The sequence below is a fragment of the Anomalospiza imberbis genome, chromosome 6, assembly GCF_031753505.1.
Source record: "Anomalospiza imberbis isolate Cuckoo-Finch-1a 21T00152 chromosome 6, ASM3175350v1, whole genome shotgun sequence".
NCBI classification, from domain to species: Eukaryota; Metazoa; Chordata; class Aves; order Passeriformes; family Viduidae; genus Anomalospiza; species Anomalospiza imberbis.
Window position 1 is genome coordinate 14,349,889 of NC_089686.1, and position 25,427 is coordinate 14,375,315.

Here is a 25,427-nt window from a genome sequence, read left to right on the forward strand (position 1 = left end):
AACCAAAATTAAAAGAAAGCATCATGTAAGAAAGTAATAAAAACTCCCTTGCAAACAACACCCACCCATTCCCCCACCAAAAAAAAAAAAAAAAAAAAAAAAAAAAAACCAACCAAAAAAAAAAAAGCAAAACCAAGCAAATGTAATGGTAAAACAGAAGATGCACTGAATATATTTTTTAAAGAAAATTTTAAAAGCAAGGAAAAAGTTTGATCAGAGATAAAATGTCCACTAAGGTGCTATTTCTTTTGATGTGAAATATCAGAAAGAGGAAACCTTTTATTTTTATTTCTTGCCCTAGTGAGACAGGATATCACTCATGGAAAAGTGGGAAAAAAGTGTCAAATAGTGGCGACAGGAAACACAACATCAGCAAAATTCTTTTGAGACCCATTGCTCTTGGGGTGGGTTCTTTTAAAAATATGAAGCGACTGAAGGGCAATTGGCATCTATTTGTGAGCCAAGCAGCAGTTCTCATATCCTTATGCAGAGAATTTTCCTCTCATTGCCTTCAGGGATGCAGGTTTCCATACCAAAGGAGGAAAAGTACTAGCAGGATGTGAGAAACAGATTCACTCTTTTAATATGTTGATTCAAAAGGGGAAAGCTGAGTCACTATTCTGCAAATAGAAACATTGACAGGTATCAAGGCAATGCAAAAAAGGAGAGTTTTCAAATTCTCCTGGGTTTTGAGCTTGCTAAAGAATGATAACCTGGGAGTCTTCTTTTCCTTTCAGTCATGCACTTAGACATTTTCTGGGTGGTATGTGAAATAAAGGGTCTGATTTGAGCTTACTATTAGTGGCCCTAATCAAGAAGGACCCTGCTGAAGCCAGCATTGTACTGGGTACACTCATTTGAAATGTGTGTGGAGAAGATGAGTAAGATTATCTTTTGGGAATTTGCTGAAAATATTGCTTAATTTGCTCCAATCAGTAAACTATGATGCTATTTTGAATAATGGAAACCAAATTCTCATGTCCTTGCTTTCAATGACTCTCAGCAAACTACAAAGGAAGCCACTGAAAAAAAAAAAAAAACTTTTCTGTGTTTCTAAACTGCACAAGAGAGGAAAGCTTCAAGGCTGTGTTATAGACATTCAGTAATATTTCTGAGGAATCCTTAAAAGGTTTCCATAGTCAGAGAACACTGTTTATTTTACTGGATCTTGTATATTAATAGTCCATGAATTTCCAAACAGTGCTGAATCTTTTCCGTAAGTGAGTGACATTTGTTGAGCAGGAATAGTTTTTCAAAGCAACACTTTGTTGAAAAATGAATCTAGGAGAAGAAATGCAGTATATTTTTGTTTCAATATCTATTTCAAGTTTGTGAGTCATCTCTACATAACTAACATGACTGTAACCTTGGTGACTTAGGATAAAGCAAGCAGTAAGGGGGCTGGCGAGTGCCTTCTGTGAATTCCTCATGTAGTGGTGAACAGATGGGGTATAAATTATGTTGTTTTCATAGCCTATAAAGAAAAAGACTCATCAGTCACTGCAACTGTGATGTGATATAAGGATTAGTTCATAGTAGATAATGTAGCATTGCAGGAGAGAGTTCTAATGCTGTCTCAAGGCTAAAATATTACATGACACACTATTTGTTACAGAAGGGAAATGCTTTGGTTATGATTATCTCAAAGCTACTGGTTTCTCAAACAAGATTGGAAAAATATCACTTTAGATTTACATTGTGCAGTCTTAGATAGTTTTCATTAGCAATAATACTTCAATCTCACATCTCATCTTTGCAGCTGTCCAGGGAAACTCATGTACTTTTCCAGGGTCAAATTATCTTTGAAGAATGGAAGACATTTGTAGTGTATGCAGTAATATAACTTAAAGAAGACAGGAGAGAAAAAAGAAGGTAAGTAAATATCATTATAGAATAAAAATAATTCTTACAAATTGTAATGTGTTGAGGTAATTTTTTAGGTCAAGGGGAAGAAGGAGCACGGATAGCCTCACATCTGGAAAATTAAGCATTTAGTGGCTGTTCTTTCTTGGAAGCAGATAAGGATTTTGCCTCTGATTTCATAGCAAAGAAGAAAAACCATTCATAACTTATATCAGTACCTCATAGCCAAGCTAACTTCTTTCTAAGATTAAGGAACTGGTGATAGAGACACTGCAAGGTTCACATGGAATGGCATTTTGTAAATGAAAATCCCACAATCAGAAGAAGTACTTTAAAACAAGAAATTTTTCCCAGTTTCATTTCAGAAATCTCCCTCAGTTTCTTTAAATTCCACTTACAGAAACCATGATGCCATCCTCTGACAGCCTGTCAGATTGCACTAAGCCAATTAAATTAAACAAAACCTATGGAACAGACACTAAAATCTGTTACTCCAAAAACATACTGTCTCAAATCTTATTATTAGAAAGGTTTCCACCCTGAAGAGGTAACATGGTTATAAATAATATAGTTTACTGGAAAAAACCATACTGCTGAATATCCTAACAGGGATAGAAATCAAACCAGTTGTGAAGTTGTACTGATTTTTAATGAATTTCTAGTATAAATCTATCAATAAGACTTAGGCTTCCAAGTGGTTTAAAAAGAGTTCCACAATAAAGCTAAGCTTCGGAATTCTGTCACCAGTGTTTCCATCTTAAAAAATCACAACCAACCAACAAAAAAAGAACACCAAAGCTCCAAATTCCCCAAAACTTCAAAACTTAAAACTTTTAAATCTCTCCTGGAAGCTGTCTAACCTGGGAACTCTCCACGTATCTGTGGGACACCACCCAAGGGAAGCTCTTCTGGTGATCCCAAGTGTGCAGCTTGTGTTCCCAGATTTCATCTGGGAGATTCAGTGCTCCACTAGAAACAATTAACTATGAAATAATAAGATATTATTTTTCCTTTCTCCCCCTTCCCCACTCCAGCATTGTCCTGCATTCATGGTCAGAGTGAGCGCTTACCTGAAAGTGGAGAACAGCTCAGATTCCCCTTCTGCACATGGGGAGGCAAACCCATGTTTCTGAGGTCAAGGCTGCTGCACTCTCTGAATACTGTTTGCCATACTCCCATTTTAGTGCTTAGGCCCTAAATAGAGACTAATTGGACAAGAGAGCAAATACAAGTATTTCAGTGGTTAGGAAACTCAGCTGGGAGTAGACAAGTCTTAAACTACTTCTCCAATTGCATATTTTAAGAGGGGTAAGACAAAAAGCACCAGTATGCAGTTTTGCAGAGAGAGTTTATTAATGCAGCTACTGTGATAATTTTAAATTTCCTAGAAAATGCGGTGCAGATTTCCAGCTGATGAATAGACACCTGACATTATTTAAAGGTTTTCATGTCTTCTCCTAGCCAGTTTTTTTCTATGGTGATAAGTGGGATGGATGCTAACTCTTAAATACCTTCCCTGAGATGAAGTGAGGATCGAAATCAGAAGCAAGCAGAGAAGGAGACCTACTTTGCATGAAAAAAAAAAAATTATTGCCTTCAAATATCCCCAGCCAAGTGATTACAATTTTCAAGTTGGTCAGGAGAGGAGAAATCTCAAAACGACACTGTAGCAACCTACAAGACTAGGTAAGGTATGTAGAACTCTTCATCTGACTTGGCCTCAAGTTTCAAGACCTGCTTCAGAAATTATTACATTTTTCATTTAACATGAGCTGTTAACCATATGGTTGCTATCATTCGAACCTTGGGATCTATGCTTCCCAAACCTTCAGCTGCAAAAACTTCAAGGTGAACAAGTAATAATCAATCTTTAGGCTGCATCAGTTTTCATAGTGGAGACTTGAGATATCAATTCTGGCAGTTTTTCAGTGAAATCTTAACACTGATGAGGAAAACACATCAGGATAAACGAACATGGTTGCAGGTATGCTAAATAAAGTGGGAGAAATGTGTGCAATGAATGATCCTTAACTGGCTATGAAAATGCAATCTTATTTTACAATCTTTGTTGTCATGAAAAACTTGCAACATTAAGTGGGAGATGCATGAGGAATGGGCAGTGAAGTCCCTTGGAAAGTGAAGTCTGCTGGTGGTGTCCAGAGGATAAGTCAAAGTCATGGCCAAGTTGCTCTTGCCATTGAAGTGTCAGTCATAAGATTGCTCCTGGACTTGTCAGAGTTGCCCTTCCAGCAGGCTACAAAAAGTACAATCTATCCTTCAAGGGGACAGTCAGAATAAAGCCTCCAGGCAAAATCTGCCTTTCTGTGCTCAGAAACTGTCTGGGTTTTTTTAGTGGTTTTGTGTTTAGTTTTTTTTTCCTGTTTGTATTTAGTTTTGTTTTGTATTTTGAGTTGGCTTGCCTGTTTGTTTGTTTGTTTTTTCCTTATTAAATCTTGTTATTGTGCTATTATTTTGTTTCTGGGATGTGCATGGAATAGGCAATTGATGTCGGCAGTACAGGAAAAAAAATCCTGATGTTTGGATTTTTAATTTCCAGTTGTGGAATGCATTCTAGCTCCAATTATCTGATGTGATAGCATTTTCTGTGGCTTGTATTATAGCACAGAGGAAATAGTCAAGTGGTTTGAGAGGCATTATCCTCATTTCTATGCCAAATTTGCTTTGTTGTTTTTGTTGCTGCTTTATTTTAATATAAAATGTTGCTTCACCACTTGATTTAATAGATATTCTTTTCCCGTGGTCCTTTCCTGTTAAAATGGATGTGCTACAATGGAAGTCTCGTACCATGCAGGTTTGAAGGAGGCACTTCCTATTTCCCTGGAGTGAGTCATGGGGTTGATCTGAACAGGGATACCTGAGGGGTCACCTCCCACCAACATCCCAGGTCAGCTGTGGGAAGCTGCCCAGTGTCTGCCCTTGCACAGCCCCAGCCAGGAGCACTTGTGACAATTTCTTGTGCTGATCAGATAATCAGTCAGTTTAGAAGCAGAACTTTGTAGATCCCTAAGTAATTTGTTCATGGTGCATCAGGTTTCTGAGACAGGTCCTCCCCACGTAGCAAGAATTAATGCACAGGAAGTACAGAAGCACTGAATTAAGCAGAGGACTGCTACAAAGCCAAGCTATAAAGTATGGATGGTTCTCATCTAACTTAAATCAGCCTCACTGCAGAAAACATTCTTAACTGGGCACTTGAACACACATTAAAGCACATCCCATGAGCTGTTTTTATCACAGAACAGATAACAGATTGCAAAAAAATACAGCATAATTTGACACAGTAGGCTGTTCACATACTGATGTATTTAAAAATTTCTTCAGTGGCAAGATTATACTGAAAATTTTAGCATGTGAACATACAAAGCTGCTTGCAGTTATGCTGTCCCATTGTGCTGCACTAAAAATGCTCTGATTCTTGTCATATCAGAGGTCTCAACATCATATATATATAAGCTAAACAAATCTAAGCTAAACAAAATCAAAGTGAAACAAAACTCCTCTGAAATAGGACAAAATATTGTTGTTTTATATTTGTTTATTTTGTTTTTTTCACATTTAGAATGTACTTTTCCCCAAAATTGCCTGAAGAAGAGAAATTCTAGATTGTGATTGGAAGATAGAAAAATTAAGGTTTCATGAAGAGTATCCTACAATCAGAAGTGAAGCAATGGGGACAACAACTTTAAGAATTAAGTCCTACATATCCTTGAACTATAAATGAAATAGGAAGGTAAGGAAAATTCTTACAAGGCCAAAGTTTGAGTTTGATTTTAGGAAAGTCTAGTCAAGACGTACTTCAAAAGATAGTACCTACCTGAAACAAAATCAAGTCAGTAAATAGTAAGCAGAAATTATTAGAGAAGGTTGCACAGAGGATAGAAATGAGTTTGGCTAAGAGCAGCTGGTGTGGTCACAAAAATTATTTAAAAAACACAGAAGCATGAGACTTTCAAAGGAATTAATGGGTGCTTAGATTTGCCAAAAGGTGAAAGAAATAAGTACTTTATAAGTATTTTGTTTCCATCAGCTGTTATTGCAGAAGACAAATATTGATAGAGATCAAAAGAGTTTGGGTATTCGCACAAGGCAAGAAATGACAGAGTAGAGAGATTAAAAAAAATAAATTAAAAGCTCCAGGTGCTTGGAAGAGGAGCTGAGCTGCTAAGAAAATAGAATTCTGTTTAAAATTTTTGCTACACTGAAGACCCTGGGAATCATGAATCACTTTACCAATCCTTTAAGGAGTCACTAGGGAAATTCAGAGAGCAGTAAACCTTTTTTACTATACCAAACTAACATCTGTAGGCATAAAATCTTTGTAATTCAAAACAGAAATTACAAAAAAATCTTCATAAGAAGTGTCTTTCTTGCCTCTAATGGGCAAGGATTGTATGAATATGTAAGGGAAATACAGGAGTTAGTTGACCTCATGTATTCAGAATTGTAAGGTCTGTCTTTACAAAATGTAATACAAATTTTGTAGGTAATTTCCTTAGCTCATAATAAAGCTTTTGCAAGCAATAGCTAAAGGCAAGCCCCTGACTGAGTCTAATGTTTCTGTTGAGACAGGAGGCAGTGAAATAGATTGCAGGTTGTTTATAGAAAAACTTCACCTATACCCATGTAAGATATGGGACTGCTGCAGTTAAAACAGTGAAGTCATTTGGTCATATTTGAATTAATTATTTTTATCCTAAAGAAAACTGTAACGTAGCAATTAGACACAGCAAAATATGTCAGTTGAAATGCGATAGTGGACAGGCTTTCTTGGGCTAAAAGACTGATGTTCTTTGTTAGTCTCACTACAGAACAATTTACATGAGCAGACAGCTTGTTTATATTGATAATGCTGTGCAAAAACCAGTGCTGACAATTTCACTTGGTTTTATCAGTCTGAACACACATAGCTAAATTTTTAAATGACTGTTCAACAGAACATTGTCTTCCATTTCTAGATTATACTCATTTCTTGATATTGTGCATTTAGAAATGAACAGAAATGTGATCTGCATGATTCCATAGTTGCACTGGAAAAATTAATTAGAATTAGATATTGCTGTAGTGTAGCAATTGCACTGCATTACATTCTGATGGGTACATTCTAGAATATGTAATGTTGCTAGACTGATAAAAACTGGGACTAGATAAAACATGCCTTTTTCTCTTATTTTTCTCTTTCTTTTTCTTTTTCTTCTTTTTCTTTTTTTTTCTTTTTCTTTTTCTTTTTCTTTTTCTTTTTCTTTTTCTTTTTCTTTTTCTTTTTCTTTTTCTTTTTTTTCTTTTTCTCTTTCTTTTTTTTTTTTCTTTTTCTTTCTTTCTCTTATGAATTTTTGTCAGACTTGCTATCAGGATTGGCTCATGCATCTTCATGAACCGAGTTTGCTACACTCAAAGGTAAGTCAATTTTTTTATTTTAAATTGTGCTTAAGAGGTACCTTCGCATGTCCTTTTGCCATTCTTTCAGCAGATCTAAGCTCAACTTGCCTCATTGAATCCCTTTAGGAGAATCATAAGGAAAGGCCCATAATATTCTGTATGCTGTATTGCATTAGCAAAGCTAAATGTTTTTCTTTCTTCCTATTGCCACTATCTGCCTTGGTGAGGCTTGCTGGACATCCTGCAGCAAGGTCACAAATCATGCAGATTTGTAAATTGCAAGAAATAACTAGTGTCAGAGTATCACTGGAGGCAATAATTGAATAGCTGCAATTCCAGACTTCTAATTACTCTCAAGTGAACTGAGAACAAAATGAAAAATGACACACAATTATCAATTTGAAGAACTTTATCCAAAAGCACAATTTCCACCTGATATTAACAAAACTTGTCATTTTCAACATAGTAAAGGAATGAACCAGTACTAAGTACACATATAGTGAAAGCAGTCAATAACTGGAAAAGAACATACAGGAGCTTAAAAGAATACATTTCTCTTAACTAAACTTGCAAATTACAATAAACTTGGAAAAAGCAAGGGCATTTTTAAAATTGTTTTTCTCTTTACAGATAGAGCTCCACGATCCAAGAACGACTACAACAGTAAAGGTTTTTCTAGAAACCAACCCATGTATTACAAAAACAATACTGAGAATCCCTGCAAACCTCATAGTCTACAAAACAGGATAGCAGAGAAAAAGCACAAGAGAATTAAATTGTCCAGGATTATTAAGAAAAAGTAACAGTGCATACTGAAGGGCTCCTGTAAAGCTGCTTTACATGAACTGAAGAATATAATTTCCATATGACTGTGATTTTGTGTGAAGCACAGATGCTTTCAGAAGTGTCACTATTTAGCCTTTTTTGGGGGGGAAAAAAGCCCCAAATAATTAGGCAGTATTTGAGATAACTAAAAAAAAAAAATGTAATAGGCTACCTCACAAAGCTAACTACCAGATTTATTTATATAACTTCACATTTCACTGAGACTTTGTACTCCACTCCTTCTAAACTTCCAAACTTTAGAACTGGAAGAGGACTTAGTCAGAGAAAGAACAAATATTTCTCAGGTTAGGTACTCATATTAGATAAAAATAGTGCAACTGTTTGCTACATTATATACCCTTCCAGCACATCTATCAAAATGTTCAGACTCGGTTTTATTGCCCATTTAAAAAAATACAGCATTCTGCTTTCTTTCTTGTTTTTGATTAGGAAATTACAGACATCTTTACATTTAAAATAAAACCTCAGCAACCCACGGCTAGTTCTGCAAATAGATCCACTGAAGCAGACGTCAGAAGTATAGAAGAAGTGTTATTAATGCAGTTGACTCCAGGTGGAGGCAAAGGTCCCTCTGGATAGAGCAGCGTGCAGGCTTAGGAACTTCGGTCATCCTTAAGAAGGCAGCAGCAGAGACGAGTTTTAGGCCTAGGCCTGAAACAGTTCAGACTTATTTATTCATTAGTGGGGGTGAACTCCTCAGGAAATGCGATATCACAGTAATGGGTGCCGCTCAGGAAGCTCCCAGAACACAAGGCTGCATAGCTCCCTCAGTTCTGGCAGAAGAATGCGCTTTTCTTTGGGTACAATGGGATTTCTAAATGCTCAATCTGGCTATAGCAGCTTGGCTGTGCATCTAAGAACTGCAGGTGTGATTAGATTTGAAATAGCTTAGCACATTGTGGCTGTTTTTCTTTACTGAATAGCCTGCTCTTTAATGGCCCTGACCCCACAGTAAATCACATGGAGCTTTTCTATTCTCCTTAGGGTCCACTCCCGCTGCCCTCACGTTACCCCAAGAGCATTACCACTGATTCTGATCTGCTAAAAAAACAAAGGACTTTGGGTTGGGAAAAGCTCAGTAAGTGTTGGCTGCAGAACAGTGCAGTGTATTTATAGTTTGAATTTTTGAAAGGTAATTTTGCGTTGTATGGATACTGACAACACAGTTACCAAGCTCCATGGCCACATCTTGCTCTTCTGCTTAGGAGAAACACTTTGTGGTTTGCTAAGGCAGATAACGATTAAGATTTTCTCCCAAGAAGAGGCCTTGTGTCACTGTTCTTTGCCCTCACTGTGGAATGTCCTTTCTGATCACTAACCTTACTCTCAGAGGTCAGCCAAGGAACTGGCTAAAAAGGGCTGAAGAACACTGCTGGCTTCCAAATGTTCACCTGCTCTGATACCAAAGAATGAAAGGAATACAGCAACAAGTGGAGAAATAAAATGAAGGCATAGAGACAATGTGATGGTGACAATGAGTTAAAAGAGATGGATGTGAATGTGTATCAAGGTAATATGGGAAGGAATGAGGAAAGATACAGCCTAAAGGACTGGGCAGTGACTTCGGAGACATTCTGTGATTCTCTTGCTTGTTTCTGTTCTCAGCATCTTTAAAGTTTGGATAATAGTAAGATCTCCTTTGAGACCTACTGGCAGAAAACTGAAGATTAAAATGAGACAATGCTACTGTACAAATGATACTTGACTCATTAACATTCCATGTTTATGGAATGTTTTTTCCATGCTTAAGAAAATACGGTGGTTTTGGCTTCTGCAGGAAAACTAAGCAGAGCTTTGGGAGATAAATCTTATATGTATCATAACACAGGAATGTTTTAGAGTATTTTCTACAACTGAAAATAGTAGCCTGGGAAAGATAGAATGGGTGGCACAATGTTCCCAAGAATTCCCAAAGGGAGGGACACTCTTTGTGCTCACACAAAAGGGCCTTGCTACCAACAGCTCAAGTCTGCCTATGTCACTCAGGCAAAACTGCCTTCAGAGACATGTCATTGAGATGACTGTGACATGTTTGTGTTATCAGGGTTTTCTTTTCCGGTTCATGGCTGTGTTGGTGTAATTTCCAAACCAGCAAAAGTAGATCTGGCCATGTTGTTTCAGTTGTTTCTGGGACAGGCCAGAATGAGATAAAATTGTCATGCCTTTTGTTCTGCAAAGGTAAATATTTCCCTGGAACTGCTTATGTAGGTAATTGGACACTTTCTTCCCTCTTTATGCCTGAAGAACCACAAACTAAAATGGGACATGGCTGGTCCATAGCTGTTAGGAGTTACCTACATCTTCAGAGAAGAGCATAGTGGTGACTTCATTTTCTCTGTGCTGAAAAGATGAGGTAAAAGGCAAAGATGGGTTGTATGAGGAAACATTAAAAGTTAGTGTCAGATTAAAGGCAGTAGGAGACTTTAAGGCTCAGGATGCCTTGACTGCTTTAGGACATTCCCAGACAAGGGGTAAAGGGCTAAATGCATGTTAAATGCATGTATTATTGCTGGTACATTGTCCAGTCACCTATTGGGACCTTATGGTGACTGAACAATGTACCAGGAATAAGACAGCTAACAGAATATTGATCTCTGGCTCTTCTGTGAATAGAAGAAATGTGCTTGTTTCCCTGAGGATTAGCAGGCTGTGAGGGGAGGAGGAATGTGCTGTACCTGGTGGTTCAGCTCACACTCAGCCCTGGCTGTTTGTCCAGGAAGCCAGCAGGGCTCAGAGGGACACAGCAGCAGCTAATGAACCACTCAGCTCTGCCAGTCAGAGCCCTCATGGCTGACATTACCACCAGGGACCTCACTGCCCTTTCCTTCCTGCACATTAATCACATCAAATCCAATTCTCCAGAGCTCCGAGTGTTCCAAAAGCACAGATGCATTTTGATCTGGGATTCTGATCTTTAGTCCATTTACCTCAAATGGAAATCACCCTTAAAAAGAGCAAATTTCCAGATTCTACTCTGTGATTAGCCACAGGAAACTCAGTCAAATTACCTTGGATAAATGGACAGTGCTACATGCAATTAATAACTATCAGGAGCTTGCAGAGAAATGTGAAAAGGATATTAACAACTGGAATTGCTTGAGAATAGCAAAATAAAAGCTTTTAATAATAGGCAAAATACATAACAACCCATAGACTAGAGGCTCCTGTTTTCATTTGGTCCCAGACACAAAGGTGTATATTTTTTTTTTTTATGTTCAAATGGGTGTACAAGGTAAGACAATAATGGCTGAATGCTTCTATTCACTCTTGATTTGGGGCTGATTATTACAGTCTGCTCAGCAGCTGGGTAGGATGCTGCCTGCACTTAAGTCCTATTGCAAGTGAGGATTTTGGAGCAGGGATCTCATTACTTCTGAGATATCTGTGACCTCATCTGCCCACTGAAAAGGCTAAATACATTATTTGTAGCAGATGAGTCTCTCTGCTACTACTGTTGCATCCGTTTCAAAATTGGTTTTTCAGCTTTGCAAGTGTGTTGACACAAATACACGTTGTTAATGCTGTGGGCAAACACAGACTCCTACTTGCAGATAAAAATACAACAGGAATAGCTCTAGTGGGTTTGCCCACTCAGTTCTTCTTTCTAATGTGCCATTGCACACACCTGAATAATTGTTCAGCCTTTAGTCTCTTTGCTGTGGTGGCTGCACAGCTGCTGTGTCAAGCAGCTGGCTGCTTTGTGAAAAAAATTCTTTAGAGGGAGTTTGATTATTTGGTATGTTGCCCTAGATCCCTAGAGGCCATGGCTAAAAGGGAATTATTAGGGCACCCCAGTATGTCTCCCTTGCCTCATTGATAACTTTTCAGGGCAAAGTTGCCTCTTGTGTTTGTATGATGAGGTTGCACAACAGAGCTGGAGGTAAAACACCTCTAGAGGCAGAGCATATAGAAAGTGGTTTGCTTCATCTCCCACAGAATGAACTGCAGTCAGGATTTTCTAACTGCTATCTGTGCTAGACATTTTTAATAGAAGCACTGATCAAGTGGAATCCTTTTCTCAAGCTCACACACAAAGTGCTCAGCAAAGCACAGAACCCTCTTCTTTTAAAGAAAGGCTTCAGAAAACAGCTCTGGGGAATGTGTTTGGGCTTGGCTTCCTCATCACTCCTCAGTGAGTGACATCAATTATCCAGCTGCCTGGCTCCAAGGAACAGAGAAGCTACAGCGCTCCAAGACAAGCTGTGGTGAGAGTTCAAGAGGCAAGATATTTCACAGGACCATACCTGTGAAACATCCACCATGCAGCCTCTGCTCCATTCCTCTCTGTAGCTTCTCTGAACTTAATGATGAATTAGTTCCCTTTTTCAATAGTTTAATTTAAACCTTCGCTAACCTCCCAGAAGGGAAAAGTGGTTGTAGTGGACAAAGCCAGAACACAACCTCCAGAAATATAGTGTGCCTATTGTCACTATCAAAATAGAGGAGAGCTTGAACCAGCTCTGGTCACAGCAGTTTAGGGGTCTTCAATACACCTGACAATATTCCACACAGACACTCACGTGCAGTATCCTTGTACCTGCATCCTAGAACTAACTTTTTCTCCCAACAGAGAAGCTATACAGTTAGTGTGCAGTTTAACTACGAGGCAGGAAATGCCTGCAATTGCTGCTTGCACCCAGCTTGCCATATCACCCTGTCAAGCCAATTACTTAAATTAAAGTTTTGTCTGTCTCTTCTTGACAACACAGCCTCTAACAATGAAAATATGTATGATGATGATCTGGATGCAGGAGTTGGAACTCATTGTTTTCCAACACTCCTGCTATTACTATCAGTTTCACAAGAAAGTAGGGCATTTTCTTCAGGAAAAGCAACACAGAAGTGTCACTTAGTTTCACTAGCAGAATAGTGGGTTTTTTTGCTGTTCCCACTCTAATGCTTTTCTTCATGGTTGAAGAGTTTAGTCCAGTGCTCTGGGAGAGAGAAGCAAACATTGCTAATTGCACTAAGAATAATATTCTAGGAAATTCAAGCTAAGAACTCCACTGGCAAATTCATTAGGCAGCAGAATAATCCCACTGGGAAAGTACCATCTTGTCAAACTGCTTTTAGTCATGGTGGAAATATTTTGCTCTTCATGCAAAAAAGCTTGCAGGATCTGGCCTAACTAGACAGCCAGGAACAATGAAGACAAGTCCGTGAGTAACTGATACAATTACAAAGGCAACAGAATATCAGAAAATGGTTGGGGACAGTACATTACATTAAGCAATATTTTCATGGATCCTACACACCAGACCTTGTCCTGCTCAGTTTTTCATTGGAAACTTCTCTGCAGCTTTCCAACAGCTTCCCTTCTGCTCAGCAAGAAGAAGGAGGGGTGCAAAGCCAAACAAGGTAGACCATTTATGCAGCTCCTCTGCTTTTCATTGTCCTGTGACTATGAAGGAATTAATAGCTATTTTAGGAAATGAAAATCATATTTTTTCTATCATCCTTAAGACTAGAGTTATTTTATTGGACAGAATTTGCTTTCTTTCCCTCTGATCTTCCAGAAATGGACTTCTCAAACTTTTTCCCAGTATAGGTCTTGTCTGTCCTCAACCATCTTCACAAAATCCTGCCTCCAAACAGGGAAATAACAACACAAAGAGAAGCTCATAATTGTTTTTCTCAGCCTCAAAATAACCGAATTTATTTTCTCCCCACTGCTAGCTCTGTTTGCATCTTTCCTAGCTTTAAAGGACAGTTCATAGAGAGGGAAAAATATACACAGTGACTGCTGAGTGGTTATAAATACTGATTTGGGGCATGCTGCTTTGATTCAAGTAACTGTCCACCAGCCCTGCAGGAAAATGGGTTTAAAGAGAAAAGTGGAAAATCCAAACCTCTCTATACATTCAGCAGCTCATAGCCCAGCCTCAAGCTCAGTGGCAGGCAAGTGTCAAAAATAGTCTCTGTTTCTGCAGACAAGGCTTTCTGGAATTAGGGTATTAGCTACATGAGACAGAAACCTAGACAGTACATGCAGACATAGAAGAAGAGTTTGTCTGCTGCTCTCAAAGTGCATACATTTTATGTATTGTTGCTTATTTTTTATGGGGGTGAAGGAAGATTTCCAACAGTGGTGATTTTTTTTTTCTTCTCTCAAGATTTTACAATCTCTCAAGCAAGGAAGGCTACAGCTTGTCTTGAAAAGATACAGCTCTTGAAAATGAACTGCCTGTGGAAAAAATGCAGTAAAATGTTGCCTCCCAGTGGAACAAATCCAAAGGATAATCAGTCATTACCTAAAGCCAGCTATAAAAAAAAAAAATCTCTTCCAAGGCCCTCACCAGAACCCAGAGATATATTAATACTGAGATATAAGCACGTGCACATCTGACACTTATTACTTTTCTTGTGTTGTTTCTACCCCAGGACATACCTGACTCTTGAATTCACCCCTGCATAAGCACAGAACCTTTCTTTCAATTTTATTTTTCTCACAGACATATTCACTATTAATTAGGCTTTACAGTTTTCCCATCATTCTTTCAGTACATTAATAACCTTATGAAAGCACACAGCTGCTGTAAGAAATCTGGATTGCAGTCCAATGAGATGAGAAGTGTGGTATTAGGCTTTTGTTTCCTGGAAGGGATGCACATACAAACCACTGCAATCCAATACCTTCAGACAGAAATGGGAACTTGTGCTGCTACTCTGTGTATCATTTTCTCCTCTGAAATTCAGAGGGTCTGCAGAGCAGCAATAGTTGTGCCTCCTCCTGAACAGCAGGCAGGTTCAGCATAAATTTATTGATTACCAGGTCCAGTTACTGAAACTGGAAGGCAAGCAATAGACAGCCTGCATCTGCATGTCATGGCTGTGAAACTGATGATTTTGAATACAGCCCAGGAGTCTACAGCCATGCTGAAGACCCACACGTGATGAACTTGGACTTCATCAGAACCGAGCCAATGCCAACCACTTGGTCCATCAAGGAAATTAAGATGTCCAGAAAACATGACCTGGAACAATTCCATATAATGTTATACCACAGTAAAAAATGCACAAAAAAAAAAAAAAAAAAAAAAGAAGCTGACAAACTGCAGAAGAGCTGCTAGAAAAATCTACAGTAAAAAATAAGCACTTTCTATATAAATATCTCTCTGTATTTACTATACCCAAGTTGATCTCTCTTTTATTACATTTCTATACAAAACTGGTATTGGCTCTGTTCTTAAATAAAGCTCTCACTCCACACAATTTGCATCCAAACTTTCTGCCATCAAGACTTAAGATGATTAACTTGCATTTCATTTCCATGACTGTGCCAGCACTTAATCAACAAAGTCTCAAGTTATATGTATTTATATAGATATACATGTATATATACACACATACATACATACATACATACACATGACAAATACTGTTGAAGATTTCCTTTCTTCCAGTGTTTGTAGTGACAGTCATCCTAGAAGGTGAACGCATACACCACTCCCACAACCACAATATTTCCAATTGTTGCTATTATTGCAATCCATAACAAAATGGCATCATTTGAAGAACGGGATGTCTCTTCTGGTGGATTCTGCATGGAAGAAGCTGCATGGACGTTGGCTGATGAGTTAAACAGGGAGTACTCTGTACTAAAGTCCTCGTTGGGTGAGTCCATAAAGGCTCCTCCCATAACAGGAAGCTGTGAAGAAAAACACGGCAGAATCAGACTGAAAGCTAATATCTGCTTTTGCATTTTCTCAAAGTCATTATTAAAGACTAACCATTAGCTAACTTGCAAAATTACTGAGCTTTCATGTACACAGTGCTAACCTGTCAGGAATATCACAGACTATAATATTTCTCCCATTTCTGTTGGAATCAGTATTATTGAAGAAAACCTATATATAATACAAGCAATATACACAAGAGCTAGCATGCAGGCTTCAAGTCAGCCTAAGTAATCATATGCATTTAGAAGAGATACCCATATACACAAAGCACTCACAAAGCAGAATTTGAGTTGATAGCGACAGGATTGTTTTGTGTCTACCAGCAAAGATACCATGTCTTGCAGTGGCAAGACATTGTACAAGCACAGTGAGGATCTGATGCACAGAATTTGTTCTCCTCTTATGCATCACTCAGAAGCAAACTCTTGGTTTATGTAGAAATCATGTAAAAAGTTCTTACTGTAAAAGAGGTGGAGTGTACTCAGTGCACTAACTTCACTTGCAAAACACACCACTGCAACAATCCAGGATTTATAAATTGATACAATGGAAAACTTCAAATTGGATTTTGAAAGGTTCCATCACAATGCAGTAAATGGCAGATTTCTAAAAGTTTTCCCACACCAGACTTCTCCTACTGGGAAGGACAAAGTTTCTTTGGTGCTCCTAGTGGATTTCTCAGCAGTACCAGAAAATGTTCTGGGTAAGATAAGGTAAGATAACAGTTACTCGATACACTATGCAAAAGATAAAGGAAGAAGAAACTGCTTAACCATGTCCTTTTACATGTTCCAGTTGTCCTCCCAACTTCATCCTAGATCACAACACATATTCTTCAGGGTTCAAGAACTATTTTACCTCTACATAGTGGTATAAAATGACATCCTTCTGCAAATGAATGGATTCCTCATCCAGGCAAGAGAAGGATACCTACTGCAATACAAAGACCACTTACAACTAGAAAAGGTTCACACAAAAGCTTTTTGCTTGCATCCTTGTTCCTTGTATGTTTGAGAATGCAGAGCTGTAAGAGTCTCCTCTGACTCACTCAGTGCAAGCTCCTAGTCTCATGTAAGTATAGGACACTGTTTCAGAAAACGCTGCAGAACATCTATTTCACATATCTATAAATGCTCAGGGCACACATTTCTGAATCCTATAAAAAAACACGAGCAGTGGGGGTATGGTAAAGCCCAAGTCTCTGCAGTACTCTGTAACCAAACTCTGTGAGGACTGTAGTACATAGATAGACCAAACCCACGGATTTATTGGATTAAAAAAACCCAAACAAAGTCATATGTCTAAATCTGTCTGCCAAAATTCCATCATGGCATCGATGATTGGTTTGATCTTTAGCAATGAGTAAAATCTAGACATCAGTGCATCCTACCTAGATTCCCCTTTCAGATCTGGTGGGAGTGCATGGCTTCAGGGAAAGCTGAAAAACGTCTGGGAATATTATCCTTAAGAAACACCCTCACTGCAACACCAGCCAACCTTTCCTCCCTCACAGTGGTTTCCACACTGCTCCTGTCATTCTCCAACCTTTAGACACTATCTCCTATTTTGCACCCTATTAGTAAGTGTCTTTGGGGTTTTGGTATTATTTTTCACCTTCCTCAATACGACTCTGTTCTACTCTAACTTCAGCACTACTGCTGAAGTCACCACAGCCTATGAATAACAGAGGAACAAGCCTTGCCTTCCTTCAGCCATATCACAGAAGGCTGCTATACCTTCAGCCCTAAACTGCCCTGGCAAATACTCACTGGGCTGAAAAATCATCTCTTTTAGCACCCTGTCCTTCATCTCCTGCATCACATTTTGATTCTCTCAGCAACCTCTCCCTTTGGAACCAAACTACACCCATTCTGGCTGTGTGCAGCTGTGCTGTGGAGGCTGCTGAAATGGACAGCATGTGAAGATAAACCATCTCTCCTCTCTACACAGGCTGTAATCTATAGACAACACCAAAGACTTTGAGAAGTCTGAGAATGAAGTAATTTTTTTTTGCTTGTCATGCATAAGGTTTTACAGAGACATAAAAGACAGGCTCTTTTTCAAAGCTGACTGCTGAACGAATTTCATCTGTACTAGAAAATCTCATGTCACATTCAAAATTAAACAGAGAATGATGAAAGACCACAGTGGATATGTCATGCTACCTAATCCACATTAAATAAAATTATCTTTGATATCAGATATGATTAGACAAAAGCAGTTTACAAGAAACCAAGCAGAAAATTGCAAAAGCAAAGTCTGATATGTTCTCCCTGCATCAAAGGTTTTTGCTGGCAATTTCAACCAAGTGTAGTTTAAAAGAGAGCAAAAGCTTCCATTTCAAAAGCCCAGCTTGATGTTTTGAATCCAATTCCACTGGCCTTTTTTTTTTATGTATTGGGATTTGATATGGAAAGCATTTCTCAATTTAATAAAAAATTCTTTTTATGTAGAGATTGCCATAAAAGGCAGTTCTGACTTCAAACAGAAGTGTATTTATGCAGCAATGATGCCATGTAACAGCTACAGAGACTCTAATTAAAGATTTCTGCTCCAAGTAACAAGAATACTTTTACCATATCAGCAGCAAAATGCATAACCAGAGGTGCTTGCCTGCTTAGCAAATCATTTTAAGGCAATCAGTATTAAGACAGTCAATTCTGCAAAATCTTTCACCTGAATCACCCCAAGTATGGAGGTACACACATATGTGCATATGCCCAATACGGTGGGAGGTCATAAGCACTGTTCTGCTGATTGATACCTGGGTTTTGGGCCACACATTCTGTGCTCTCAATGAGTTATTTGAAATTACAAGCTTCCACCCTGTTAGTTTCCCTGTGCTGTCACAAAGGGAGGGAGCATCTGTGTACAGCACAGCTACACAGCATGCTGTAAATTATGTCAAATCTGAATCTCCTTGTGCTGTCTAAGGCTCAAACAAGCTGTCTGCACCATCTGAGGGGAGCAAACGGCAAAACAGCTCATCTGAATCTCTGAAAGGCTTGAGGTGACCTGGTGTAAAGCACTGACATTCAGCACCTGGCACAAGCTCTTTCTGTAAGACTGACTTCCAGTTTTTCTGTTTGTAGGTCAGTAGCACTTCACCACAGATCTGGAAATAAACCTTCCTGCCAATTTCCCATTTGCAAGAATAATCTCTTACTAAATGTGCATTCCCCCTTCTCACTGCTACAGCAGCCTCACATAAGAGCACAAGGAATGGCCATATGGTGTCCAAGAGAAAGTCCATCTCCCTTGGGTGTTAGCTCCAACAGTGGCCATAAATAGACGCTTAGGACAGTAACAGCACAACAGGAGAAACGTGTCTGATACTACCCCTTAATAACTCACAGCCTCTGACTGTTTTCAGCTTAGGAAGTTCATAGGCCAGAAAATATTGCTATGGATTTAATAACTTGCAAAGAATTTTGCTACCATGAACTTGTCCAAACTCTATCTGAGCTCATCTGAAGCTGAGCATCCTTTTCAATCTGGCCTCTCGGTACCACTTAACAGTCAGGGTTGCCCAGTGATTAGAGTCATGTAAATCATCCTTGGGAGATATGCCTTCTCTCCACGGGAGAGAGGGATGATTAGTATCAACGGCAATGTATCTTTTTGGTAGATTAATCACGGTGAAATGAATCTCATCCTCAGTCTTGATGTCTTCATTCTCCCTTAAGGTACAGTATCTTCCCACTGCAGTCTTATTTGAGATTTTACATTAAAGGCTGTGAGACCTCCAGACCTGACACCATTGGGAGTTGTGAAGTGCTTGTGATTAACAGTAGGCTGAGGACAGAAACCTGCAATGCTCTCTGTGACTGCTCTATTTTTCTGCCTGTGCCTCTGCAAAGCAAATATATGCCAATTTACATCATCCAAAACCTTCACCCATGTCACAGCCATTACAGTGACCTGCAGTCTGTTTTAGCCTCAGAGGGTATTTATAGTTCAGGCAAGGCTGCCACCCTCCCCAAGAGCACTGGACAAGGAGGCCAGGGCAAAGGGTTAACTGGGAAACACGACAGTGAGGGACAGGACAGGAGCAGATGGCGAGGGGTAATGCTGTAGCACGCTGTTTGGAAATGAAACTCCTTTCCTAGTGACTGTGTCGACATTGTTAAGTAGCACTAATAGTACATCGCTTGCTAAATGGCTTCTGGGACTGGCAAAGAAAGAAATGAAATCATTAAATAGCAACAGGCAGAAAACCAAACAGCAAAATGTCAAGTGGTAATGAGAACACCCACGGCGTTGAATACCTCCCACTGGCATGCTTTGGGGTCACGGGGAGAGCAGGCCCTTGAACAGTTCTGTGATACACTTTCTAGTTAGCAGAAAAATCCTATATTATAACCAAAGTGATTTACAGGAATGAAAAACAGCATGTCAGGAACCAGTCACTGACACTATAAGTATGATAGCATTCTTAAGCAGCATCATATAAAATCCATCCATTAGCAATAACAATGCTCCATTTCTTTGAGAATTGGGTGTCTGACATTTTTTATAGTCAGCTAGAGTATTGTGACACTTGGCTGCTGCTACCTTGTTGGGAACACAGGTTGGGCATAGATATGAAAGCATAGCTGAATCTTCTAGTGAGAAACTAAGAAACCTCAGCAGCAGCTAACAGGTGAAATGTCACCAGAGCTCAGGTGTTGATTTGTAAAATCCATGTTGCTACTTCAGAATATCTAACTTTCCAGTGTTTCTTTTTTTGTAAATTCTAGATACAATCTTTTTACAAGATGGTATGATTTGAACACATAAAGTGAAATTATTATTTCCTTCTATCCTGGTAGATTTGTATCTGAAAACATTCCACCTGCAGTCATAAATTAATCTAACATAGTTGCCAAAGGCAGTAGCAATGTATGGGTCCACAAATTCATCATAACATATCTTAATTCTTAAGCTCTTTTTAAATAAATGTTTTTTACTAAAGAGATACCCCATATGACCAGTATTCTGCCCACAGTAATTCTCTTGCGTCTCACAGAAAGATGCAAATATATTCTTATTTAAAGCATGCCCTGTAAATGAAGATGTCCTATTGTCTATTACTGATTTACAGGTAATATCTGGAGAACCAAGTTCTTCTGTTCAGTTTGCCGGAATATCACCCTAATGTTTAGAATGCAGGCTGGATGCACAGTCACAGTCAGGACTTGTTCTATGTTCACTGCAAGTGGATTCTTTTGAACACATTAAACCCACACAGAAAATTAACCACCACCTAAGGCAATCCTCTTTAATTTAATTAAATATGTCTAATTCTAAAGAGGAAGATCCATGAAAATGTTTTATGCAGTTAGTTTCAAATTCTCATTTTAATTGATTCAGATTCCTGCTTCACCCTGAAATCACAGTTTTAGGTTGACAAGCTTAGAAAAAATAGCTGCTTATTTTCAAAATATAGTTGTCAAAATGTTCTCCCTACCAGTGGCAATGGAAAATTTTCACTTCAACATGGAGGCACCAGGGTGTCACCTGTTATTTTAATCTTGTTAAAAACTTTCAATTTGATCAATCTCTGCTTTTCTTCCAATCCATTCTATTCCTAGGACCTGTGCATTGCTTCCTCCACCGCTTTCCAATCCATGCTAGGCTAGATACAATGTCTTTGTCCGTTTAGATGATAGCACTGTTCAAAGTCATTCCATACCAGCAGTATCTCAGATGCTAGAGGTTTGAGCCTTGCTGTTGAATCACACACACTAAGAGCTGCCTTGATCAACAGATGTCTAGAGGTTTAGGAAGGAATAACCCAAGATATTCCAAGATGCTGCAGCAGACACTTCAACTCTGAGTTTGCTTTTGGCTCTAGAAACTGGTTTCCCTTAAATGAGGTATTCCCACAAGGAACTAAGCTCAGCTAGATCAGCTGGCCCTAAGCTACTGGTTTTATGAGCACAGGTCCTGTGCAGGCTGCAGCACCTCTCTGTGGAAAGCCCCCCTGCTGAATCAGCTGCAAAAAGCAGTGCAGACAACTGGCATGAAGATAAGTGAAATTTTCACTCTCATATTTCTGCACAGGTAGCATCCAAGATACCCTAATGAAAAACATGTTGTGATTCCACTCCTGCAATTTACGTCTGCCTAGTGCCTCATGGAAATAGCTTTTTTATTTCAAAGATCCCTACTGCTTTTAAATTATTATTCTCGACCAACTGCTGTTGGATTTTATCTTCCAAGTGCATAAGACTGAGAACAAACAAAAGCCATTTAATAAAAAAGCTGACAGTAGCTGACAAGTCTCAAAAGGATACAGAGAAGTTTCTCATACCACCTCTGATCCCAAAAGTTCCTCCTCTCTTTCCAGCCAATGTCAGCAATGATGCATCAAGGAAAAGAGCATGTTTTGTCAGCATTGAACAAAAATTCAAATTTCTATGAAGAAGACACAACTCTAAATCACACATAATTTATATTGTGAATCTGTATACCTTAAATTGGAGGGAATGGTGAATATAACAAAAGAGTGCAGGGCAGCCAAGCAGACTGTGATTTAAACTATCTGAATGTCTGTGGAACAACTAGAAAAAATGCAGCACTAGCTGACCTTCTATATCTAATCCAACTGATGTTAAAGTCCCTTTGTGGACATCACAGTGGGGGAGAATATGTCTGGCCCCCATGTACAGTTACAACTTTCATGCTTCCAGGAGCACATGAACATAAAAGAAAAATATAAACAGAGGGACCCAGAAAGGCAAGCATTTATCAAAATGGAAAACCTCAGTGGGAGGCTATAAAACTAACCATCCAACGTTATCATCAGTAGGAGCTATTAAAATCTGTTTACAATTTCTCAAAATGAAAAAAACAGAGGACACTTCACACCATGTGTAGTCATCCTGGGAAACTCAGGGAGAACAGGAATTCCTTTAGAGATAAGAGCAGTTTGCAGAGCTGGAACAGTTCAACACAGAATGTCATTTTGGCAGAGCTTCAAAAAACAAGCCTCTGAGTTTAAACTCCACTAATACGTGAACAGAAAGAGATACTGATTATCTCACTTACTGCTTCCAAAATTTTTGGCTTTGGTGACTTCAAAGCCAAACTACAGGATTTAACTGGACTTAATTGTCTCCTGTTTTGATCCAGGCTGGCAATTTCTTTCTGGTATCAAGTTCCTCTATTACAAAAACCATCCTGAATTAAGCAAACAAGCAAGCAAGCAACCAACCAAAAAATAACCTTGAGAAAAAGAACAGTACCTTGGCATAATGTTTTGATGTCCCAAGGGACAGCTTTTCTGTAAGAACAGAAGGCTGTATCACTGACAGGAAGCAAGCACACAGCTGCCCATATCAGTGGCAGTTTCAGTTCTTATGCAGAGAGTAAGTGGCTTTCCATGTGCCAGAGGAGTAACACAAGCTGATTGTAATGACATTTTGTATCTGCTGAAAAAAAAGCATTCCCACCATAAACAGAAAAGCCACATTATGGGGTGTAAGTGGAAAGTCAAAGAGCAGAACTCAAGAACAAATGTATTGGAAAATAATTCCACAAATCCTAATCCCATTTCTCAAAGTGAAAAAGGGCTGATTAGATCCTTCCTCCACCGTAATCTTTGCAGCCCTGTTAATCTCTGAGAAAATGGTGATTATCAATTTGGTGATGTGGCCAAGATTCTGGGTAGCAAAGAAAGAGACTGACCTTCATATTATTTTGATTTTCCTTCTGCTCCCTCACCCTTAGCCTAACAAGATGCTTAAGCTGTTCTCCAAGGGGGGATGTGGAGGGATGTGTGGAGAGATGGGAATTGGCAGCCATTCACAACAAGGAAAGCAATGACACTACTTCAAAAGTAGAACTACTTTGAGATGAAAAATTGTTTAAATCATTAGACTTCAGGCATGGGCAAAAGTAACAATTTTGTAAATTGCAGTATTCTTCAGTATTTTGCAATCAGGATGCTTTTCACAAACACTAAAATAATTTTAAGGGCCAGGTGTTAGGAGATGGAACTAGGAGGATGCAGCATTTTGGATATCATCTTATTTCTGTAGAGGAAAAAGAAATAACTGCACAGAAATTCCTCTATGTTGCATATGCTGACCACTGTTCAAACCAAAGCCCAGGAGCAATAAAAAATCTTGCATGTTCCTCCAATCCCTGCTACACGACCCATGAAAAATTAATTGGCTGAGATTTAACTAAGCCATACTAACAGGCTTAGCTCTATTTCATCAGAGAAATTACTTATTATTCCATGTAGACTCAAAAGCTTTCAAACCTTCTAAACTATAAATCTCATGTATCTCATGTTACATGGTGATGGCTGTACTGCAAAGACAAGTTGGGATACATTTATCTATCGAGAGAATTACTACCAGTGCAGCTCTGCTGTACCTAATGATGTGATATAAATGCCTCATTTTCAGCATCTTTAGCCACCTAGACCCTATCTTCAAATATGATAAGAGTTAGGTCACTGTAATAATGCAAACACACTGGGAAGAATATTATTCTATGATGACTTCCAGCTATTAATTCTTTCATGGAAAATACTTGCAGGCATCCAATAAAAAGCCTCAGAATGGAAATTAAAACAATTTAAGAGATTCAAATTATTCCATAAAGATTATTTTCCTTAGCTTATATATTCTATCAGAGTCTCTGAAAAAACAGCAGAGAGAGAAATCTGGTAATGATGTGTGCAATATTATTTTGGCTATGCAGCATTTTTATCCAACATTTTTTCCTATTAATTTTTTTTCTTCCCCTTTCATTCTTATGTTGCATTACATCTTCACAAACAAAAGAGTGGGGAGGGCTGAGGTATGCTGACAGAATATTTGAGGTATCTCTCTTATGCCTTATGTAAGGCTATTTTTGTAAACATTTTTGCTTGCATACTTGGCACCTAGTTCAAGACACACAACAAGCCTGAGAGGCAACAAAAACAAGGTATTCCAGTTGAGATGGACAAAAAATGGAGAAATATCTGACACTATGCTAGTCCTCTTCATGTCCAGAGATGCTAAGGGTAGCAGCCAGCATAAAGAACAAGCAAAATCGAGAGCTGCTTCCAGGACAAAAGGAGGACTGCCAAATGCCCCTACTGCATACACTTCATTTGATGGAATACCAACATGTGTCAGGCTGGCATCCATTGTGATCCCATCAGGCATATCAGCCTCAACATATGGCTTGAGCAATCTACAGACTACACATTCCTCTCAACTCATTCTGTAAGTAGCAGTTAATAACTAAAGAGGCAGAATTTGCTTAAAAATTAACCATATTCCCTTGCATTTTTGTCTCATGAGTGAGCCAACCACACATTACACAAGAGAATAAAAATTGGAAGGTGAAGTAATGTTGGTGATTTCCTAAATTCTAGTATTTGAAGAGTAGTATTCACTGGGCTAAGAAAGATTCCACCCAACATTAACTATTTGTTGAATATCATGAAGAAATAAAAGCTCAATCACATGTCAATCTTGAGTGCTTAAGAACTCAGTGCCACCAAGCAAATATTTCAATCATCTTCTAGGATTTACTGTTCCCACAGCAGAGCCTGAGGAAGAGAAGCAACATGTGTTTCTCTTTCCCTTTGGTGCAAGATCAGCAGGCATGACATGAACAGAACTCATAATGACTTAAAATAAGCCTGGCTCACTT

General features: G+C 38.7%; 1 protein-coding gene across 3 annotated transcripts in view; it reads right to left on the bottom strand.

Annotated features, from left to right (window-relative positions):
- Positions 1-12,100: 12,100 nt before the first annotated feature.
- C6H14orf132 (chromosome 6 C14orf132 homolog) overlaps positions 12,101-25,427 on the bottom strand; it is a 37,027-nt gene continuing 23,700 nt past the window's right edge. For all 3 annotated transcript variants that reach the window (XM_068192493.1, XM_068192491.1, XM_068192492.1), the window contains exon 2: positions 12,101-15,754. In XM_068192493.1, coding sequence (XP_068048594.1) covers positions 15,530-15,754 — 225 coding nt within the window. In that variant the 3' untranslated portion in view covers positions 12,101-15,529. The remainder of the gene's footprint in view (positions 15,755-25,427) is intronic.